Source organism: Mobula birostris, chromosome 2 (assembly GCF_030028105.1).
Source record: "Mobula birostris isolate sMobBir1 chromosome 2, sMobBir1.hap1, whole genome shotgun sequence".
Lineage (NCBI taxonomy): Eukaryota > Metazoa > Chordata > Chondrichthyes > Myliobatiformes > Myliobatidae > Mobula > Mobula birostris.
Genome location: NC_092371.1, coordinates 226,730,594 through 226,749,545, shown reverse-complemented (window position 1 = coordinate 226,749,545; position 18,952 = coordinate 226,730,594). Strand labels below are relative to the sequence as shown.

The 18,952-nt window shown below is 40.0% G+C and overlaps 1 protein-coding gene across 4 annotated transcripts in view; it reads left to right on the top strand.

Moving 5' to 3' along the window:
* LOC140194113 (nuclear receptor coactivator 7-like) overlaps positions 1-18,952 on the top strand; it is a 121,582-nt gene that overhangs the window by 81,323 nt on the left and 21,307 nt on the right. For 3 of the 4 annotated variants that reach the window (XM_072251565.1, XM_072251566.1, XM_072251567.1), the window contains exon 10: positions 4,399-4,567. In XM_072251565.1, the coding sequence (XP_072107666.1) occupies positions 4,399-4,567 (169 nt within the window). Of the gene's footprint in view, positions 1-4,398; positions 4,568-11,823; positions 11,932-18,952 lie in introns of those variants that run through there. The other variant, XM_072251568.1, reaches the window with a different exon arrangement.

The following is an 18,952-nucleotide window of genomic DNA, read 5'->3' as shown; positions in this document are numbered from 1 at the left end:
TGCCACCATGGAAGAAAGATTTTGGCTAGCTAACCTATTTGTGTCTCTTACAATGTTGCATTCCTTTATATTCCTCTGCCTACTTTATTCCAGTATGAAGAACCCTAGCTTATATCATATCTCCCCATACTCTCCCCTTAACTAAAGTTCTTCAGTCGAGGCAACATCCTGATTATCAATGTTTTTCCCACAGATAATTTTCCCTGCACCCTTTAAAATTACTGTCAAAGTTAATTCAGTAGCCAGAACACCAACCCTCCCTCTTCCCAGTTCTTATAAACTACTGCTCCATCTTCAAATTTCCATTATCTACTCCCTCTGCAGTCTTTGACACATAGCCTCCCAAATTCATGTCCCTTTTACTTGAAATTTTTAATTTGAATCAACCAGGTTTCCATGTCTGCTACAACACTGAAGCAGGTCTAACTAATCACTAGTGAGATCCTATGTGATTGTAATGAAGGTAATCTATCCCTTTCCACTATGACCTTTCTGCAGACTAGATGGTGGTTAGTTGATTATCCTACTCTTTTCTAACATCTCCATGGCTCGATGGTACCACACTCACCTGCTTCCATTATTTGTAATCTGATCATAGCCTGAGAATCACTAGTGATTGCTTATTGTTCTACAGTTACATCTTTGTCTCTAGCTTCTCAATGATCTGTTGTTATCTACTACTAGATGGTGCTCCTCTGTTTAAAATAAAGATCCAAAATATTGGCATAATTTTCTACATTCACTATTCAATCTTTAACCCCTGTGATCTAGATTGTTGAATTGTTTGTTCTCCATCCAGGGGTAGATGAATTTAAATTTCTTTCAGTTATATGAGGAAGACTGAATTCTGTTTACTAGTAAAATCTGAAATTGAACTTGACATTTGTGTTCCTATTCTCTTAACCTGCTGCTGCAAGACCCTTGCCACATCTGTGTTACTATTAAGTTGATTTTTCTGATGTATTCTTGGACTCAAATGCTATTTTATTCTCCATAAACTTAATGCCCTCCGGAGTTCTGTTCTGTGTTCTATCTAGCAGGATATTCAATTCATTCAGCATTCCATGAATTTCAATTCCGTGTGTTGTCTCATTGCTAATTTAAACACATCAGTGTTTAAAAAAGATTGTCCTTGTTTCAACTCCCTCCATAACTTTGCCCTTTTTTCAATCTATAATCTCAAACACTAGAACCTTCAGGTATTTACACTGTTCCAATTCCAGACTCTTGCACCATTATGAATTTAATCACTGTTTTGTTAGATGGCATGTCTTCACCTGTAAAAACCTTAGATACAGGAATGCTTTTTTTTTAACCTCCTTTTAAAGATGCTCTTTCAAAGCTGACCCACTGACCATGCCTTGGGGCATCTGTATTAGTGTCATCAGTTTATTAGTTTGGTAATTCAAGTGAGATTTACTTCATTTTTTTTTGCTAGTGGATTTGTGTCACAGAATGTTGGAGGAGTGCATACTAGCTGTACACACGAGTAATCCAAGCAGTCTTACTTCCCCACTCTCTCCTCATTGTCAAACAAATGCTTTTCCTTCCAGATGAATGATAGTATTTAATCTGGAATTTCATCCTAGATGCACTGCATATGAGTAGTGTGAGTGGGGGAGGAGGAGTGAAGAAAAGAAGACTTGTAACACACATAAAAGTTGCTGGTGAGTGCAGCAGGCCAGGCAGCATCTCTAGGAAGCGGTGCAGTCGACGTTTCAGGCTGAGACCCTTCGTCAGGACTAACTGAAGGAAGAGTGAGTAAGGGATTTGAAAGTTGGAGGGGGAGGGGGAGATCCAAAATGATAGGAGAAGACAGGAGGGGGAGGGATGGAGCCAAGAGCTGGACAGGTGATTGGCAAAATGGATACCAGAGGATCATGGGACAGGAGGTCCGGGAAGAAAGACAAGGGGGGGGGACCCAGAGGATGGGCAAGGGGTATATTCAGAGGGACAGAGGGAGAAAAAGGAGAGTGAGAGAAAGAATGTGTACATAAAAATAAGTAACAGATGGGGTACGAGGGGGAGGAGGGGCATTAACGGAAGTTAGCGAAGTCGATGTTCATGCCATCAGGTTGGAGGCTCCCCAGACGGAATATAAGGTGTTGTTCCTCCAACCTGAGTGTGGCTTCATCTTTACAGTACAGGAGGCCGTGGATAGACATGTCAGAATGGGAATGGGATGTGGAATTAAAATGTGTGGCCACTGGGAGATCCTGCTTTCTCTGGCGGACAGAGTGTAGATGTTCAGCAAAGCGGTCTCCCAGTCTGCGTCGGGTCTCGCCAATATATAAAAGGCCACATCGGGAGCACCGGACGCAGTATATCACCCCAGCCAACTCACAGGTGAAGTGTTGCCTCACCTGGAAGGACTGTTTGGGGCCCTGAATGGTGGTAAGGGAGGAAGTGTAAGGGCATGTGTAGCACTTGTTCCGCTTACACGGATAAGTGCCAGGAGGGAGATCAGTGGGGAGGGATGGGGGGGACGAATGGACAAGGGAGTTGTGTAGGGAGCGATCCCTGCGGAATGCAGGGGGGGGTGGGAGGGAAATATGTGCTTAGTGGTGGGATCCCGTTGGAGGTGGCGGAAGTTACGGAGAATAATATGTTGGACCCGGAGGCTGGTGGGGTGGTAGGTGAGGACCAGGGGAACCCTATTCCTAGTGGGGTGGCGGGAGGATGGAGTGAGACCGCTTTGCTCGAGACCCAACGCAGACTGGGAGACTGCTTTGCTGAACATCTACACTCTGTCCGCCAGAGAAAGCAGGATCTCCCAGTGGCCACACATTTTAATTCCACATCCCATTCCCATTCTGACATGTCTATCCACGGCCTCCTGTACTGTAAAGATGAAGCCACACTCAGGTTGGAGGAACAACACCTTATATTCCATCTGGGTAGCCTCCAACCTGATGGCATGAACATCGACTTCTCTAACTTCTGCTAATGCTCCACCTCCCCCTCGTACCCCATCTGTTACTTATTTTTATACACACATTCTTTCTCTCACTCTCCTTTTTCTCCCTCTGTCCCTCTGAATATACCCCTTGCCCATCCTCTGGGTCCCCCCCCCCCACCTCCTTGTCTTTCTTCCCGGACCTCCTGTCCCATGATCCTCTCGTATCCCTTTTGCCAATCACCTGTCCAGCTCTTGGCTCCATCCCTTCCCCTCCTGTCTTCTCCTATCATTTTGGATCTCCCCCTCCCCCTCCAACTTTCAAATCCCTTACTCACTCTTCCTTCAGTTAGTCCTGACGAAGGGTCTCGGCCTGAAACGTCGACTGCACCTCTTCCTAGAGATGCTGCCTGGTCTGCTGCGTTCACCAGCAACTTTTATGTGTGTTGCTTGAATTTCCAGCATCTGCAGAATTCCTGTTGTTTGCGTTTAAAAGAAGACTTGTGATCTTTTTGACATTTAGTTTAGTTTCATGCCCCTAGATCATCTTTCCTCCACCGGTAGCAATTCTCTGCATAGTTTTGTGTCTTTTTGATGATATAAATAGTACCACCACAACTCCTTGTAAGAACTCCCTTTGCCAGGAACAACATAGTCATGTCCAGCATATCCATAGATTTTTGTCTTGTATCCTTGGAATTCTTTTGGTAAATCTCTTCTGCAAAGCTTTCACCTTTGCTAAAGTGTACCAAACATTTATTTTACAAATTCTTTGTATTTCTTTGATAGTCCAGGAGAAACGTACTTAGAGATTGGTTGAAGCTTGGATGCTTTGCAAGGGGTCAGTATATTTTAAGAAAAAAGCTAGATAAAATTTTGAAATAGACAAAGAATTGAGTTTTGTCTAAGACTGTTGTGGTATCATTATGGTTTCAACGGCCACAAGCTGTCCTGTCAAGGTTTCTGTCTCAGCAGTACTATATTCAAAATGGACAAATGGCCCCGGCCCTTGATTTTTCTCTCAGGCTGATTCATTCAGATTGGTAACGCTGCAACTGATGAACAACAATCAGGAAAGAAAATTTTCATTATTTGGCTGATTTTTTTTAAATGTCATCATTTTATCATTATATCATTATAAGCTAAAGAAAGAATGTATTAGGGATGACAAAGATCTTTTTCTAAAGTTTGCTCTACAAGGGGAATCTAGAGAAAAGGAGGATAATTAGAAGCCAGAGTTATGGGATCTGTTATTTAACAATTTCCAAAAGCCAGTATCAACTTTCATGGAGTTAGTTAGTCTGACTGATTTCATTCACAACTTTTCTTTTGGTTACCCTTTTGACTATGTTTTGCCACATCCCACAAGTTTTGATTGAATTTCTGCATTGGTTAGGCATGCTTATTGTTTAGTCTTTTAAGAATTGTACATCCTCAGCTTTTGCTTTCAATACCATTGTTCATTTTCTACTGTAGTTATAATGTTGATTTTAATTCTTTAGACATGCTTCCATCAAAGGAGGAGAAGAGTAAAAAACCACCCATGTTCCTTTGCATTAAAGTTGGGAAACCAATGCGAAAGTCATTCGTGTCGTATGGCATCACAAAAATACACCAACATGTGAAGAGGGAGAAGCAGCCAGAATATTGGTTTGCAGTTCCACAAGAAAGGTAATTTCTTGACTATTTCATAAAAGCTGCTATATCTGAATTTTCCAACATATGTATACTTCAGCTTATTTTAAAGCTTTGCACTAACCTGAAATCAAAGTTGCATGGTGGTAACAATGAGATTCTTATTTTTCAGTACCTTTAATCCAGGGGAAATCTCTGCTCCATACAGCTGAAAGTTGATGTGACAAATTTGAAACATAACTTTCCCTGACACAATTACTGTTTTGGCTCTGTATTTCAATATTCTAATGAAAGTTCTTCAGCCTGAATAATTAACATTTTTAACCTTTGTACATGCTACTTGATCTGCTGAGTTTCTCCAGAATTATGTGGTTTTATTTAAAATTCAAAATTGAATTAGCTTTGATACTATATACTGATAGATTTACTGTCCAGTCTATTAAATTCAGTAGATTTTCAACTTTTGTTATTTCAACACAGTTCTGAGGATATTCATTTTTTGTTTAGTGTAATTGCAGTGGTCTAATAGTGTAGTTAACCCTCTTTGATTTATCTGATAATTGAATGAGACCTAATAACAGATATTGATGTTCTGAGTAAAGCAGTGACAAAAGTTCAGGAGATTTTTTTGAAACTCACAAATTATTACAGGGCGGGATGCTGGAAGGATATTTCCTCTGGGTTTGGAGCTTAGAACTGGCGATCATAGTTCAGTAAAGGGATCAGTTATTTAGGGTTGTGATGAGAAGAAATTTATTCTTGCAGAGTTAGAATTTTTATAATTTTCTATTCCAGTGAGCTGTGAAGGCCTGCTTATTGATTTATGTTTTGAATACATTCACTAGATATCTGGATTTTATAGGATTCAAGGGATTTGGAATTGATGTAGAATGATGGCATTGAGATAGAGGATCAGTCATGATTATTTTGAATGGCAAAGCAGCCTCAAAGTGTATATTCTTAAGTAAAGAATTAGTATTGTTTTTTTCTGCAAGCAGTTTGAAGAAATGAATTGCTGGATTGTTGTCTATTTTCCTTTCAGTGACTATTTTAGTATCCATAAAATATTAAATACGCTCAGGAATACCAACTCAATCAAGTTACCTTCATTCTCTCAACAGCACTGAACTTAATTAACAATTATTTTTATGTCCGTGTATGTTTGTAGGTCCAACAATTACATATGCTCAGTCTTGAGCACTCTTCCCTCATATTTATGATTGGAAGAAATCCACAAATTAATTTAAAAATGAAAAATTATGCTTCAGATTCCAAATCAGTCTTTTGGGTGAGTGATTCAATTGAAGTCCCATCTGCTCCCATAGCTGAACGTAAAAAAATGATCCTTCATATAATTTCAGAGGTCTGGTGAGATGTCCATAGCATCTAGAAACAAATCTTTCTCTAAACCACCATCACAAAAACTGATCAGCGTATTATTATTACTGTGTGGAAACGTGTCGCTTTGTCCCTATGTAAAAAGAATGGCAACATTTCACTAATATTTCATTGACTATAAAAACATTTTGAACTCTTGAAAGGAGCCAGAGGAATGAGGTGTACTAGACATGCAAGTTGTTTTTCACTGCATTGTATTTCACTGCAGTCAATTATATTGACGGTAGGGAATATACTTATGTGTATTGATATTCTGTATGTTCTTGCTCTAACTTTTACTTGCCCTCATTTTCATAACAACAAAAATAGGATTTTCTACTTTTAGATCATTGCATTGAATAAATGATTAACTGTCCAGTTAAAATGTTTATCAATACATAGTAGAGATCTTATTTTATCAAACGTAAATGACATTAACTCAACTAAGTGGACATCCCAGTATGTATGTTATGTATAGCTCTGCCATACTAAAAGGAAGTTGGAATTATTACAAGATAATTACCCATTAATTTGCTTTCTGAGCAGGTAGCTCAGGAATTTATTACATTGATATAATTATAAAACATCTATGTAAGATTAAAATGCCTTGTATGTCCTGTTACTTCTAGCAAGTTTCTCCCCCACAGCATGTTCTAGATATGTGGTACGGATATAGAGACATTTGGTGTTCTTCTCACTTTTTTCCCTTAAATTATTTGACATTATAGAACTTAATTAATTTTGCTTAAATTTAACTAACAATTGCAAAAGAATCTTTTATCTCCTGTCATTTTTTTGTTTGAGAATTGGCAAGGTCTTTCAGTGGACAATGAAACTTTGTGCCAAAAATTGAATTATCGAACGTGTTGCTTCACTAAACTAACACAGTTGTACTGCCAATCTTTCTGAACTGTTCGAGCCTGATTGGAAATAAGGCATTACGCAAGTCAAATATGCCTGATCAGCAATGTACTAACTTGTGCAAATATCTAGGTTCAGTCTTATTTTAATAGTGCAGTCAGAGGCTTATCTGCAATAATGCCTAAAATATGGAAATATGGATATTAAATTCAATCTGGACCTTGGGGCAGACTTAATGAATTGTTTTTGCTCTCTTACAAAGATGTAGAATGTTCTATTGAAGTTAATTGAAACAACCACTGTCTACATTAAGATTAGATTATATGGTTGATTTGGAGGTAGTAATTATATGGTTAGAACTGCTATATGTATGAACAATTATGAATATTGGGTCAAACTGTGTCATAGAGAAGTACAGCACAGAAACGGGCACTTAGGCCTTCCGAGTCTGGTCTGACCATAAGCTACACATTTCTACTCATCCAAAGTTAGTCTTACTTTTAATTCTACCCACATTCTTATCAGTACCATTCACCTATGCAATGTGCCTTCCTACACTAGAGAAACCAAATGCAAATGGGAGATCACTTTATACAAGAGTCTGCAGGCATAATCCTGAGTTTTCCGTTGCCACCTACTTTTAGTTCACACTGCCATTCCTGGGGCCTGACCAGGTAGATCCTCAAACATTGTCAGAAGCTAGGGAAGACATTGTAGGGGCCCTGCAAAGGAATTTGCACCATCTTAAGTGACAGGTAAGGTACTGGAAGACTGGAGTGTGACAAATATCTTGCATTTATTTAATAAGGTCTACAGGAATAAGGCAAGGAACTCTGGTAAGCACAACATTAGTAGTGGGAATTAGAATTGGTTTATTATTTGTCGCATGTACTGAAATACAGTGAAAGGTTTGTCTTGCATACTGTTCATGCAGATCAAATCATTACATGTTACATAAGGTAGAATATGGTAAATCAATAGCAATGTAGAGTAAAGTGTAACAGCTACAGAGAAAGTACAGTGCAGTTAATCAATAAAATGCAAGATCATAAAGAATTAGGTTATGAGATCAAAGTCAGCTTATCATCTCAGGGAACCATTTAATAGTTTTTATAACAGCTGGGTAGAAGATGTCCTTGAGACTGGTGATATGTGATTTCAGATTTTTGTATCTTCTACACAATTGCAGGCTTGTCTACACAGACTTTAGCAAGGTCTTTAAGGGCCCACAGAGTGTGATATTTTAGAAGATTAGATTATACGCAATCTGCTGTGAGCTAGCCAGCTAGATACAACACTGGTTTGGTGGATGGAGTTCAGGGTGGAAGTAGAGGGTTGTTTATTTTTTAGATTGAAGGTCTTTGACTGCAGGGGTGGTGCTGGGTCTATTGCTGATCAAAATTTATATTAATGGTTTGCATGACAACATAGTTGGCATGATTAGTAAGTTTGCAGGTGACAGTAAAATTGGTGGTATAGTGGACAGTAAAGGGGGTAATCTAAGATTATAATAATTGGGAAAGTAGGCAAGAGAACTTAATTTGGCTGAGTGTTTTTTTGCAGTTTGGAAAGTTAAACTAGTGCAGGACTTGTATGGTAAGTGGCAGAGCCCTGGAGAATGTTGTAAAATGGAGAAATCTAAAGGATTGAATACTCGAATTGGGACATTAAATTGCAACTAAACAAGTCATTGATGACACCACACTTGGAGTATTGTGTGCATATATGGTTGCCCAGCTAAAGGAAGGATATTGTAAAGATGAAAAGGGCGCAGAAAAGTTTCAAGAGGATGTTACTGGGTCTGGAGGGCTTGAAGCATATGAGAGGCTGGATAGATTGAGACTTTTTCCCCTGGAGCATGAGAGGCTGAGATGAGACCTTGTGGAGGTGTATGAAAATCAGATGAGCAATAGTTGCAGTCTTTTCCCCAGGGTATAGGAGAGAGGAAAGATTTAAAAAGGACCTAAGGGGCAACATTTTTCATACAGAGATGGGCGGCTATATGTTATGAGTTGCCTGAGGGAGTTGTCCATGCAGATAACAATGACAATGTTGAAAAGTATATGAAAAAGGGGTGTTCAGAAAGATGGCCAATTGCAGCCAAATGGAACTAGCTAGGGTAGAGAACTTGGCATGCACTGATAGGTCTGTTATATTTCTGTGTAACTTTGTCTGTATGAATCTGACCTCTCTATCTGTGTCCTCCTGTGCACTGTTAGAATTCAAGAAGAAACACTTCATTGGGTTTTGTCTGGTTTCGTGTGAGTTTGCAGAACTCTATCACAATTTTAGATGCTCTTTTTTTTCCTGTATGAGTCAGGAGTAGCCATTTTGGTTTTCCATCCTTATTTTTTGTTGTATTATTGACCTGCAGGGTATATCCCAGTAGGCCTTATTATACAACATTACACAGGTTTTACAACATTAGCTGCACGCAACACAGATAAAGGAACTTAACTACTGTCTAATAACCACATTATTTCACCATCAGACAAATTCCCTTTGTTCTAACCATCCCTCACCTTCCCTGCTACCAAGACAAAGTTGTTTTTCTCTTGGTTTTGATGTTGGGGACTAGACATGAAACAGCAATTGTTTCTCTTTCCATCGATGCTGCCTGATCTGCTGTTTTTTTTTTTCAGTACTCTATTTTAATACAAACCCCATTTCCAGAAAAGTTGGGATATTTTCCAAAATGCAATAAAAATAAAAATCTGTGATATGTTAATTCACATGAACCTTTATTTAACTGACAAAAGTACAAAGAAAAGATTTTCAATAGTTTTACTGACCTACTTAATTGTATTTTGTAAATATACACAAATTTAGAATTTGATGGCTGCAACACACTCAACAAAAGTTGGGACAGAGTTAAAATAAGATTGAAAAGTGCACAGAATATTCAAGTAACACCGGTTTGGAAGACTTCACATTAAGCAGGCTAATTGGTAGCAGGTGAGGTATCATGACTGGGTATAAAAGTAGCGTCCATCAAAGGCTTAGTCTTTGCAAGCAAGGATGGGTCGTGGCTCACCCCTTTGTGCTAAGATTCGTGAGAGAATTGTTAGTCAGTTCAAAAGGAACATTTCTCAACCCAAGAGTGCAGAGAATTTAGTTCTTTCAACATCTACAGTACATAATATTTTGAAAAGATTCAGAGAATTCAGAGACATCTCAGTGCATAAAGGGCAAGGTCGGAAACCACTGTTGAACACGCGTGATCTTCGAGTCCTCAGGCGGCACTGCCTAAGAAACCGTCATGCTACTGTGACAATTATAGCCACCTGGGCTCGGGAGTACTTCGGAAAACGATTGTCACTCAACACAGTCCATCACTGCATCCAGAAATGCAACTTGAAACTGTATTACGCAAGGAGGAAGCCATACATCAACTCTATGCAGAAACTTTGGCGAGTTCTCTGGGCCCGAGCTCATCTCAGGTGGACCGAAAGACTGTGGAACAGTGTGCTGTGGTCAGATGAGTCCACATTTCAGCTAGTTTTTGGAAAAAACAGGCGTCAAGTTCTCCGTGCCAAAGATGAAAACAACCATCCAGATTGTTATCAGTGAAAGGTGCAAAAGCCAGCATCTGTGATGGTATGGGGGTGCATCAGTGTCCACGGCATGGGTGAGTTGCATGTATGTGAAGGTACCGTTGACTCTGAGGCGTATATTAGGATTTTAGAGAGACATATGTTGCCATCAAGGCGACATCTCTTTCCGGGACGTCCATGCTTATTTCAGCAGGACAATGCCAGACCACATTCTGCATGGGCTACAACAGCGTGGCTTTGTAGACACAGAGTGCATGTGCAGTCCAGATCTATCTCCTATTGAAAATGTATGGTGCATCATGAAGAGGAGAATCAGACAATGGAGACCACGGACTGTTGAGCAGCTGAAGTCTTATATCAAGCAAGAATGGACAAAATTTCCAATTGCAAACCTACTATAATTAGTATCCTCAGTTCCAAAAACGATTAAAAAGTGTTATTAAAAGGAAAGGTGATGTAACACAATGGTAAACATGCCTCTGTCCCAACTTTTGTTGAGTGTGTTGCAGCCATCAAATTCTAAATTTGTGTATGTTTACAAAATACAATTAAGTTGGTCAGTAAAACTATTGAAAATCTTTTCTTTGTACTTTTGTCAGTTAAATAAAAGTTCACGTGAATTAACATATCACAGATTTTTGTTTTTATTGCATTTTGGAAAATATCCCAACTTTTCTGGAAATGGGGTTTGTATATTGAATAGTTTGTATTACTTATATTCACATTGGAAGCCTAATATCTCAAAGATTTAGGTTAAGGGCATTTGTGATTATCATTGGTGGAGATTGATTGCTGACGTGGGGTTCCAGTATGTTGGTGCAGAATACTAATGGTTTAGCTTCCTTATATAGATCCCTTCAATTGATGTCATCGTTACTTTCTCAAATGTACAGATATAATGTTAGACATTTTGAAAGGAAAGTCACTTTTGACATACTGAGTTTGTTTGGGAGGGGAGTGATCATTGTTGTTCATTGTTGATATTGTATGAAAATATTGCAAACATTTTAGGAATATATTGCAACTCTTTCAAGGACATGGACATCATAAAGTATCTGCATCAAACACTAAATACAAATGTAGTGTGTTCTTTGTGGTGTGTCTATTGATTTCACCTGCATAGTGAAATTAAATTGCTATATGATATTTTTATAATTGGTCAAGAACTGATGTTGCTATAACCTCCTTTCTCTGTCCCAGGGCTGTAAAAAATATATCTATGTATGAAGTATTGAGTTGGAAGAAAAATTACAAATGATTGACCTCCCATGATATTTTGAACAGCACATGTGCCAAAACTAACTTAGCAGCAACTTAGTTGCGTACGTGCTTGAAATCAGACCAACATTGTAGTTTTATCAAGATTCTGTGGTCTTCTGAACATTGGCAGACAACTTTGATTAATAAGCAACTTCTAATGGGCTGTAATGTTCTCTCGTAAAATGTGATTGTACTGGCAATGGTTCAAAGTTATCGAAGTGGTTCTACCAGTGAAGCCACATTGTGAACTTTGTTGAATGTACCTTGCTGTGACTGTGCGAAAACTGCAGTAGGTTCTCTATATTCATTTGAACTCCAGAAAATGGGCCTTGGTTATAGTGTTAGAGAGTAAGTACCATCCTTTTCTCTTGTTAAAATTAACTGTGTCAAAAATAAGTGTTCATTCTATATATTTAATGCTTGTATTTTTATTTAATCTTCTATTGATTGAAAAGATTGCTAAGGGATTGGATATGTTTGTATTGATAAAATCAATAATCACATTGCCAATAATTGCTATGAAATGCAGCATCTAAAACACTTCTGTTGCAGATAACTGTCTTCCGTTGATAACTTTATCACTTTGCTATTTTTTTTAGTGTTGTTATGGAGGGACTGTTCTTACGACTATTTAAGGTGGCTTGAGTGTCAGTTCATTACAAATGAAAGAATCTGCAAAGGCTGGAAAACCAAGCAGCACACACAAAATGCTGGAGGAACTTAGCAGGCTAGGCAGCATCTATGAAAAAGAGTACAGTCAACGTCTCAGGATGAGACCCTCTCCCTCCCCTCTTCTCCTATTAACATTCTGGCACCTCACCTCTTTTCACCATCCTACTGCTTCCTCCTTCCCTTTCTCCTATGGTACTCTCTCAGATTCCTTCTTCTCTAGCCCTTTGCCTTTCTCACCCACCTGGCTTTACCAATCACCTTCTAGCTATCCTCCTTCCCCTCCCCACGCCTTTTTATTCTGGCTCTTCCCCCTTCCTTTTCAGTTCTAAAGAAGGGTGTCAGCCCAAACCATTGACTGTACTCTTTTCCTTAGATGCTGCCTGGCCTGCTGAGTTCCTCCAGCATTTTGTGTGTGTCAGTTCATTAAGTGTCTGATACTTAACAGCCAGCTGGCACAATTGAATTTAATTCTGGCTGTTCACAATATTTCAATGTCCTTTAGATGAACGAACATACTTTAATAAAAACAGATGTTGCTTAATCTGAATTATTAGCACATTCATTCTATTGGTGTGTTTCTGTCACTTATTCGAATGCCATAGAGAAAGAGTATTTGAGCAACCTCAGGTATGTTTTCTCCTTTTTTCTCCTAAATGTGATGTACCAGCTAGATATGCTGCTTTTGCTCTCTGTAGTCTATTTTAGAAAATGTTAAACATTAAGGCAGTTGTAAATACCTTAATGCCACATTATGAGCAAATGGATCCCAAGGTACTGAAATAGGTGACATAGTGGAATACAGGAACATTCACTGACGAGCTGATAGCTTAGTCTTGGAATGGGTTAATATCTTCCTCCATAAGTTTACTTCCAAAACTGAAATTCTCCTCCTATGATCTGCAGCAAGATTTATTGAAAGGGATGAAAGTTGCAAGAAGTTCTGAACTACTAATGGACACTTGAATGCTCTGGCTAATAATGTGTTAATTAACTGTAGTAGGAAGAGTGGTGTGGAATGTTGACTTGGAAAATATTGATTCAGAATTTGGCGAGCAGGTTATTTGATTACGGAATTGCATTAAAAATGCAGTGACGTTGCTCAATATCAAGACTTCAGGGTAGTTGAAACATAGGTTAAATTATTTTAGTTCAGAAAGCCATTTGCAAGTAAAAGATATACTAAATCATGATTGAATTTCAAAATCAAATGGAGTCATGATTATAAACCTGTCTTTGTGACTTAATCAAACATTTTGAAACTGTTCAGTAGTTAGGGTGTGGATTGTGTGTACCACTGGAAAAGCATTTCATGAGATTTGTATTGTCTATACTGGATTTGAACCTGAAAGTGTGTTTGGGTTTGGTGATGGGTGGATGGAGGGAGGGCTGACTGTTGTTAGGTTGGGAATGAGATTAAGTGGTCTACAGAAGCTCTTTCTAAGTGAGGTTCCTTGTTGCAGAAGGTCTGACAGTTGTAGGTCTTTCTGCTAGACAGCTCACTTCAGAATGATTTTTTTTGTGTGGGGAGAGGATGGGATAAACCCTGGGGAGATAGAGGGATGTGTAAGCTGTGGAAAGCGGCCAGTGAGTGAGTGGGCCAGTGAAGGGGTGGAGCTTTGTGGCTTTGACTCAAGAGGCTTCGACAAGAAGAGGCGGAGGACGAGGTTGTTCCCAGTTAGTCTTTACGATGCCTCCTGAGACGATGATGTGCCTCTCATGTGAGATGTGGCAGCCTTGGGGGAACTCCCCTCTCCCGCAGAGTCACATCTGCCAGAAGTGCATGCGTCTGGGCGATCTGGAAGACCGTGTAAGGAATCTGGAGCAGCAGCTGGATGACCTTTGACTTGTAAAGGAGAATGAAGGAGTCATAGCTGAGAGCTACAGGGAGGTAGTCACACCTAGGCTGCCAGAAGCAGGTCGTTGGGTGACAGTCGGGCGGGTGGGAAGCAAAGGTGAGTACACAGGTAGTGCAGAGCACCCCTGTAGCTATTCCCCTGAATAATAAGTTCACTGTCCTGGATACTGTTGGCAGGGACGACCGACTGGGTGTGAGCCACGGTGGCAGGGCCTCCAGCACTGAGTCTGACCCTGTGGTGCAGAAGGGTGGGACGGAGAAGAGGAGAGCTGTCGTCATTGGAGACTCTATAGTCAGGGGAGCAGACAGGAGATTTTGTGGACGTGAGGAGGACACCCACATGGTTTGTTGCCTCCCGGGTGCCAGGGTCCGGGATGTCTCTGACCGGGTGCACAACATCCTGGTACGAGAGGGAAAGCAACTAGAAGTCGTGATACATGTTGGTACAAACGATATAGGCAGGAAGAGGGATGAGGTCCTGAAGTGTGAGTTTCGGGAACTAGGCAGAAGGCTGAAGAACAGGATCTCAAGGGTGGCGTTATCAGGATTGCTGCCAGTGCTACGTGATAATAATGATAAGAATTGGAGGAGATAACAGTTGAGTGCGTAGCTGAGGAGTTGGTGCAGGGAGCAGGGTTTTAGATTTTTGGATCATTGGGATCTCTTCTGAGGAAAGTGTGACCTGCACAGATTGGATGGGTTGCACCTGAACTCAAGGGGGAGCAATATCCTTGCAGGTAGGTTTGCTAGCATGGTTTGGGAGGGTTTAAAATAATTTACAAGGGGGATGGGACCCGGAGCGATAGAGCGGTGAAAGAAGTGCATGGAGTAAAGCCAAATCTAACATATAGAGAGACTTTGAGGAAAGAGAAACAGAATAAAGGGTGTAAAGGTGGTAAGGTAGAAGGGCTAAAGTGTGTGTACTTCAATGCAAGAAGCATCAGGAACAAAGGTGATGAACTGAGAGCTTGGATACATACATGGAATTATGATGTAGTGGCCATTACAGAGACTTGGCTGGCACCAGGGCAGGAATGGATTCTCAATATTCCTGGATTTCAGTGCTTTAAAAGGGATAGAGAGGTGGGGAAAAGGGGAGGAGGGGTGGCATTACTGGTCAGGGATACTATTACAGCTACAGAATGGATGGATAATGTAGCAGGATCCTCTTTTGAGTCAGTATGGGTAGAAGTCAGGAACAGGAAGGGAGCAATTGCTCTATTTGGAGTATTCTATAGGCCGCCTGGTAGCAGCAGAGATACAGAGGAGCGGATTGGGAGGCAGATTTTGGAAAGGCACAAAAATAACAGGGTTGTTATTGATCAGGGACAGTCAGCATGGCTTTGTGAAGGGCAGATTGTGTCTAACAAGCCTGATAGAGTTCTTTGAGGTGACCAGGCATATAGATGAGGGTAGTGCGGTGGATGTGATCTACATGGATTTTAGTAGGGCATTTGACAAGGTTCCACACAGTAGGCTTAATCAGAAAGTCAGAAGGCATGGGATCCAGGGAAGTTTGGCCAGGTGGATTCAGAATTGGCTTGCCTGCAGAAGGCAGAGGGTGGTGCTGGAGGGAGTACATTCGGATTGGAGGGTTGTGACTAGTGGTGTCCCACAAGGATCAGTTCTGGGACCTCTACTTTTCATGGTTTTTATTAATGACCTGGATGTGGGGGTAGAAGGGTGGGTTGGCAAGTTTGCAGACGACATAAAGGTTGGGTGTTGTAGATAGTGTAGAGGATTGTCAAAGATTGCAGAGAGACATTGCTAGGATGCAGAAGTGGGCTGAGAAGTGGCAGATGGAGTTCAACCCAGAGAAGTGTGAGGTGGTACACTTTGGAAGGACAAACTCCAAGGCAGAGTACAAAGTAAATGGCAGGATACTTGGTAGTGTGGAGGAGCAGAGGGATCTCGGGGTACATGTCCACAGATCCCTGAAAGTTGCCTCACATGTAGATAGGGTAGTTAAGAAAGCTTATGGGGTGTTAGCTTTCATAAGTCAAGGGATAGAGTTTAAGAGTCGTGAGGTAATGATGCAGCTCTATAAAACTCCGGTTAGGCCATATTTGGAGTACTGTGTCCAGTTCTGGTTGCCTCACTATGGGAAGGATGTGGAAGCATTGGAAAGGGTACAGAGGAGATTTACCAGGATGCTGCCTGGTTTAGAAAGTATGGATTATGATCAGAGATTAAGGGAGCTAGGGCTTTACTTTTTGGAGAGAAGGAGGATGAGAGGAGACATGATAAAGGTATACAAGATATAAAGAGGAATAGATAGAGTGGATTGCCAGCGCCTCTTCCCCAGGGCGCCACTACTCAATACAAGAGGACATGGCTTTAAGGTAAGGGGTGGGAAGTTCAAGGGGGATATTAGAGGAAGGTTTTTTACTCAGAGAGTGGTTGGTGAGTGGAATGCACTGCCTGAGTCAGTGGTGGAGACAGATACACTAGTGAAATTTAAGAGACTACTAGACAGGTGTATGCAGGAATTTAAGGTGGGGGTTTGTATGGGAGGTAGGGTTTGAGGGTCGGCACAACATTGTGGGCCGAAGGGCCTGTACTGTGCTGTACTATTCTATGTTCTCTGAAGGGTTGTTCAAATGCTCTAATACTATCTGTCTTACATTCTGCAGTAAAGGCGCTTCAGTCATAGTTTCAACCCTTTCCACCTGTTTGCATTAGATGGAGTACAACTGACTGACTAGTAAATTGCAAGAATTGCCTCATTATTACAATTAAATGAACCATCCTTTCTGCATGAACTGGTTGGCTGTCTACCCATGTTGAAATGAAAAATGGATGATTTTCTCAGACTTCTTTAGCATGTTAACCTCTGACACAATTTTGAGCAAGCATTCATATTCATTGACTTTCATAAATTAATCCATGCAGTGTCAGGATATACACAAGATATTTCTGAATATATGTTTCAAAAGCCTCATCTTTTTCAGCTCGTGGATGGAAAGGTGGCAGCATATTACAGCTGTAGCTATGATTTTATTATGTTAGTCCTGCTATCCCATATAATCTTCAACTCTGCTCATAGTTCAGTGATGTCTTTTCTTATTATTAATTTCTAGATTTAGCATCTTTTGTGATGTGTGCTGCAAGCTAGTCTCCTTGCCAATTTTTTGTGATGATTCAGCTCCTGGCTGTTGTTAGTATTAATTTCCCCCACATCTCTTGGTAGCTTTGTGCAGACTTCATTATTTCCTTAAGTGTTCTGCAGCCTGGGCCTTTAGAATAATGCTGTAACGAACCAAAAGTTATTTTCTTGTCCTCCAACAGTGACCATTATGAAGTTACTTAAGGCTTGTGATATAAATTTAAATCAGCATGTTGAGAGAGGTCACCCTCATAATTGGGCAATTGATGTGGCATGTCAAGTTTATATTGTTATCAAACATAAAAAGAAACAAAATGCTGGATGTACTCAGCAAGTCAGGTAGTATCTGTGGGGAGAAAAACAGTTAACATTTCAGATCAGTAGTCTCCACAAAAACTTTGTCCATTAATGTTGTGAATTCTTCTTGAGATTTATCACTTAGTATTTGTGCTCCATTATTCAGCAAAGTACTTCATGCAACACCCTCAAATACACAAAAAAAGGCAGCAAAGAATGGAGAGATGCACAATCATAATATCACGACGCAGAATTTGCAGTAATCATTAGAGAAAGAAGGGCCTAGAAAATTAAAGAAAAGTAGTAGATGAAGCTATCAATATTTGCTTGATTTTTAACTGCCTCATTTGAAGGCAATAGTTGTTAGTTCGGGTCAGGGCATCCACCTTCAATCGGTGAATAAATAAAAATGGACAAAAAGCTGGCCCTGGCAATGCAAAAATAGTAAGCAAGATAGTGACACACTATTTAAGCATGAAAGAAAAAAGGAAAATTCAGCCAGTACAAGAGGGAAGTGTACATGTTGTCCTAGTGATCATACCAATAGCTTCTTCAGTTTTCACTTAACTTGGGTTCAAATTAGAATAATTCTAAATTGGCTTAAACCACAAACAAGCACTTTACGGCAAGTTCGGTTCAAATCTGGAAGAAGCACTGAAGTAGAGATCTGAAATCTCTCTGTTTTCTCAATGACACGCGCCAGCAAAAGGACGTCTTTTAAATAACATGATTGGCAGAATGGTGGATGGAGAGGAAGAAAAATATTTTGCCTAGAAAGGATGAGCATTTAAAATTGTTGCATTTAAGGGTTGAAAATATAGCAGCTACACAATGTAAATTGGTCAATATGGAATTGAAAACTGGTGACAGTGACCGAAAACCCATCTGGCTCACTAAAATCCTTCAGGAAAGGAACTCTTGCTGTCTTTACTTGATTTTAAAGTGACTACAGAACTCTAAAATCCATGTCACCAAAGTTTAAGAGCAATTGAAGATTTACAATAACAGCTGGCCTCAGTAGCTGTTGAGATACCAAAAATGAGCATAAGTAGATGTGTATAAAGTCCAAGTACAAAAATATTAAGTCCCATTTTATTGTGAATTAATTACTGCAACAGCGATTTCAGATTTCCAGTAGCATGCACATTTATTATAATGGTAGGATATTGGTGTCATTTTCAAACTTTATATAAAAATTGAATTTAAATATATCAATTTATTTTTATTCATGAGAATCACCTTGTGAAGAAGAAAAATTTTGCGACGTGGGTAAGGTTCTGTGTCTCTTAATTGTGCTGGGATTTTCTCCCTGTACAGTGTAATACTTGGAGAGTATGCAATTGCAAGTGACTGGTTCATGCAGCTTACTTATTCAGTCTACCAACATGGAAGGGAGGCAATAACAAAAATTGAAATGTTTTTGCATTCAGCTTGGAAGG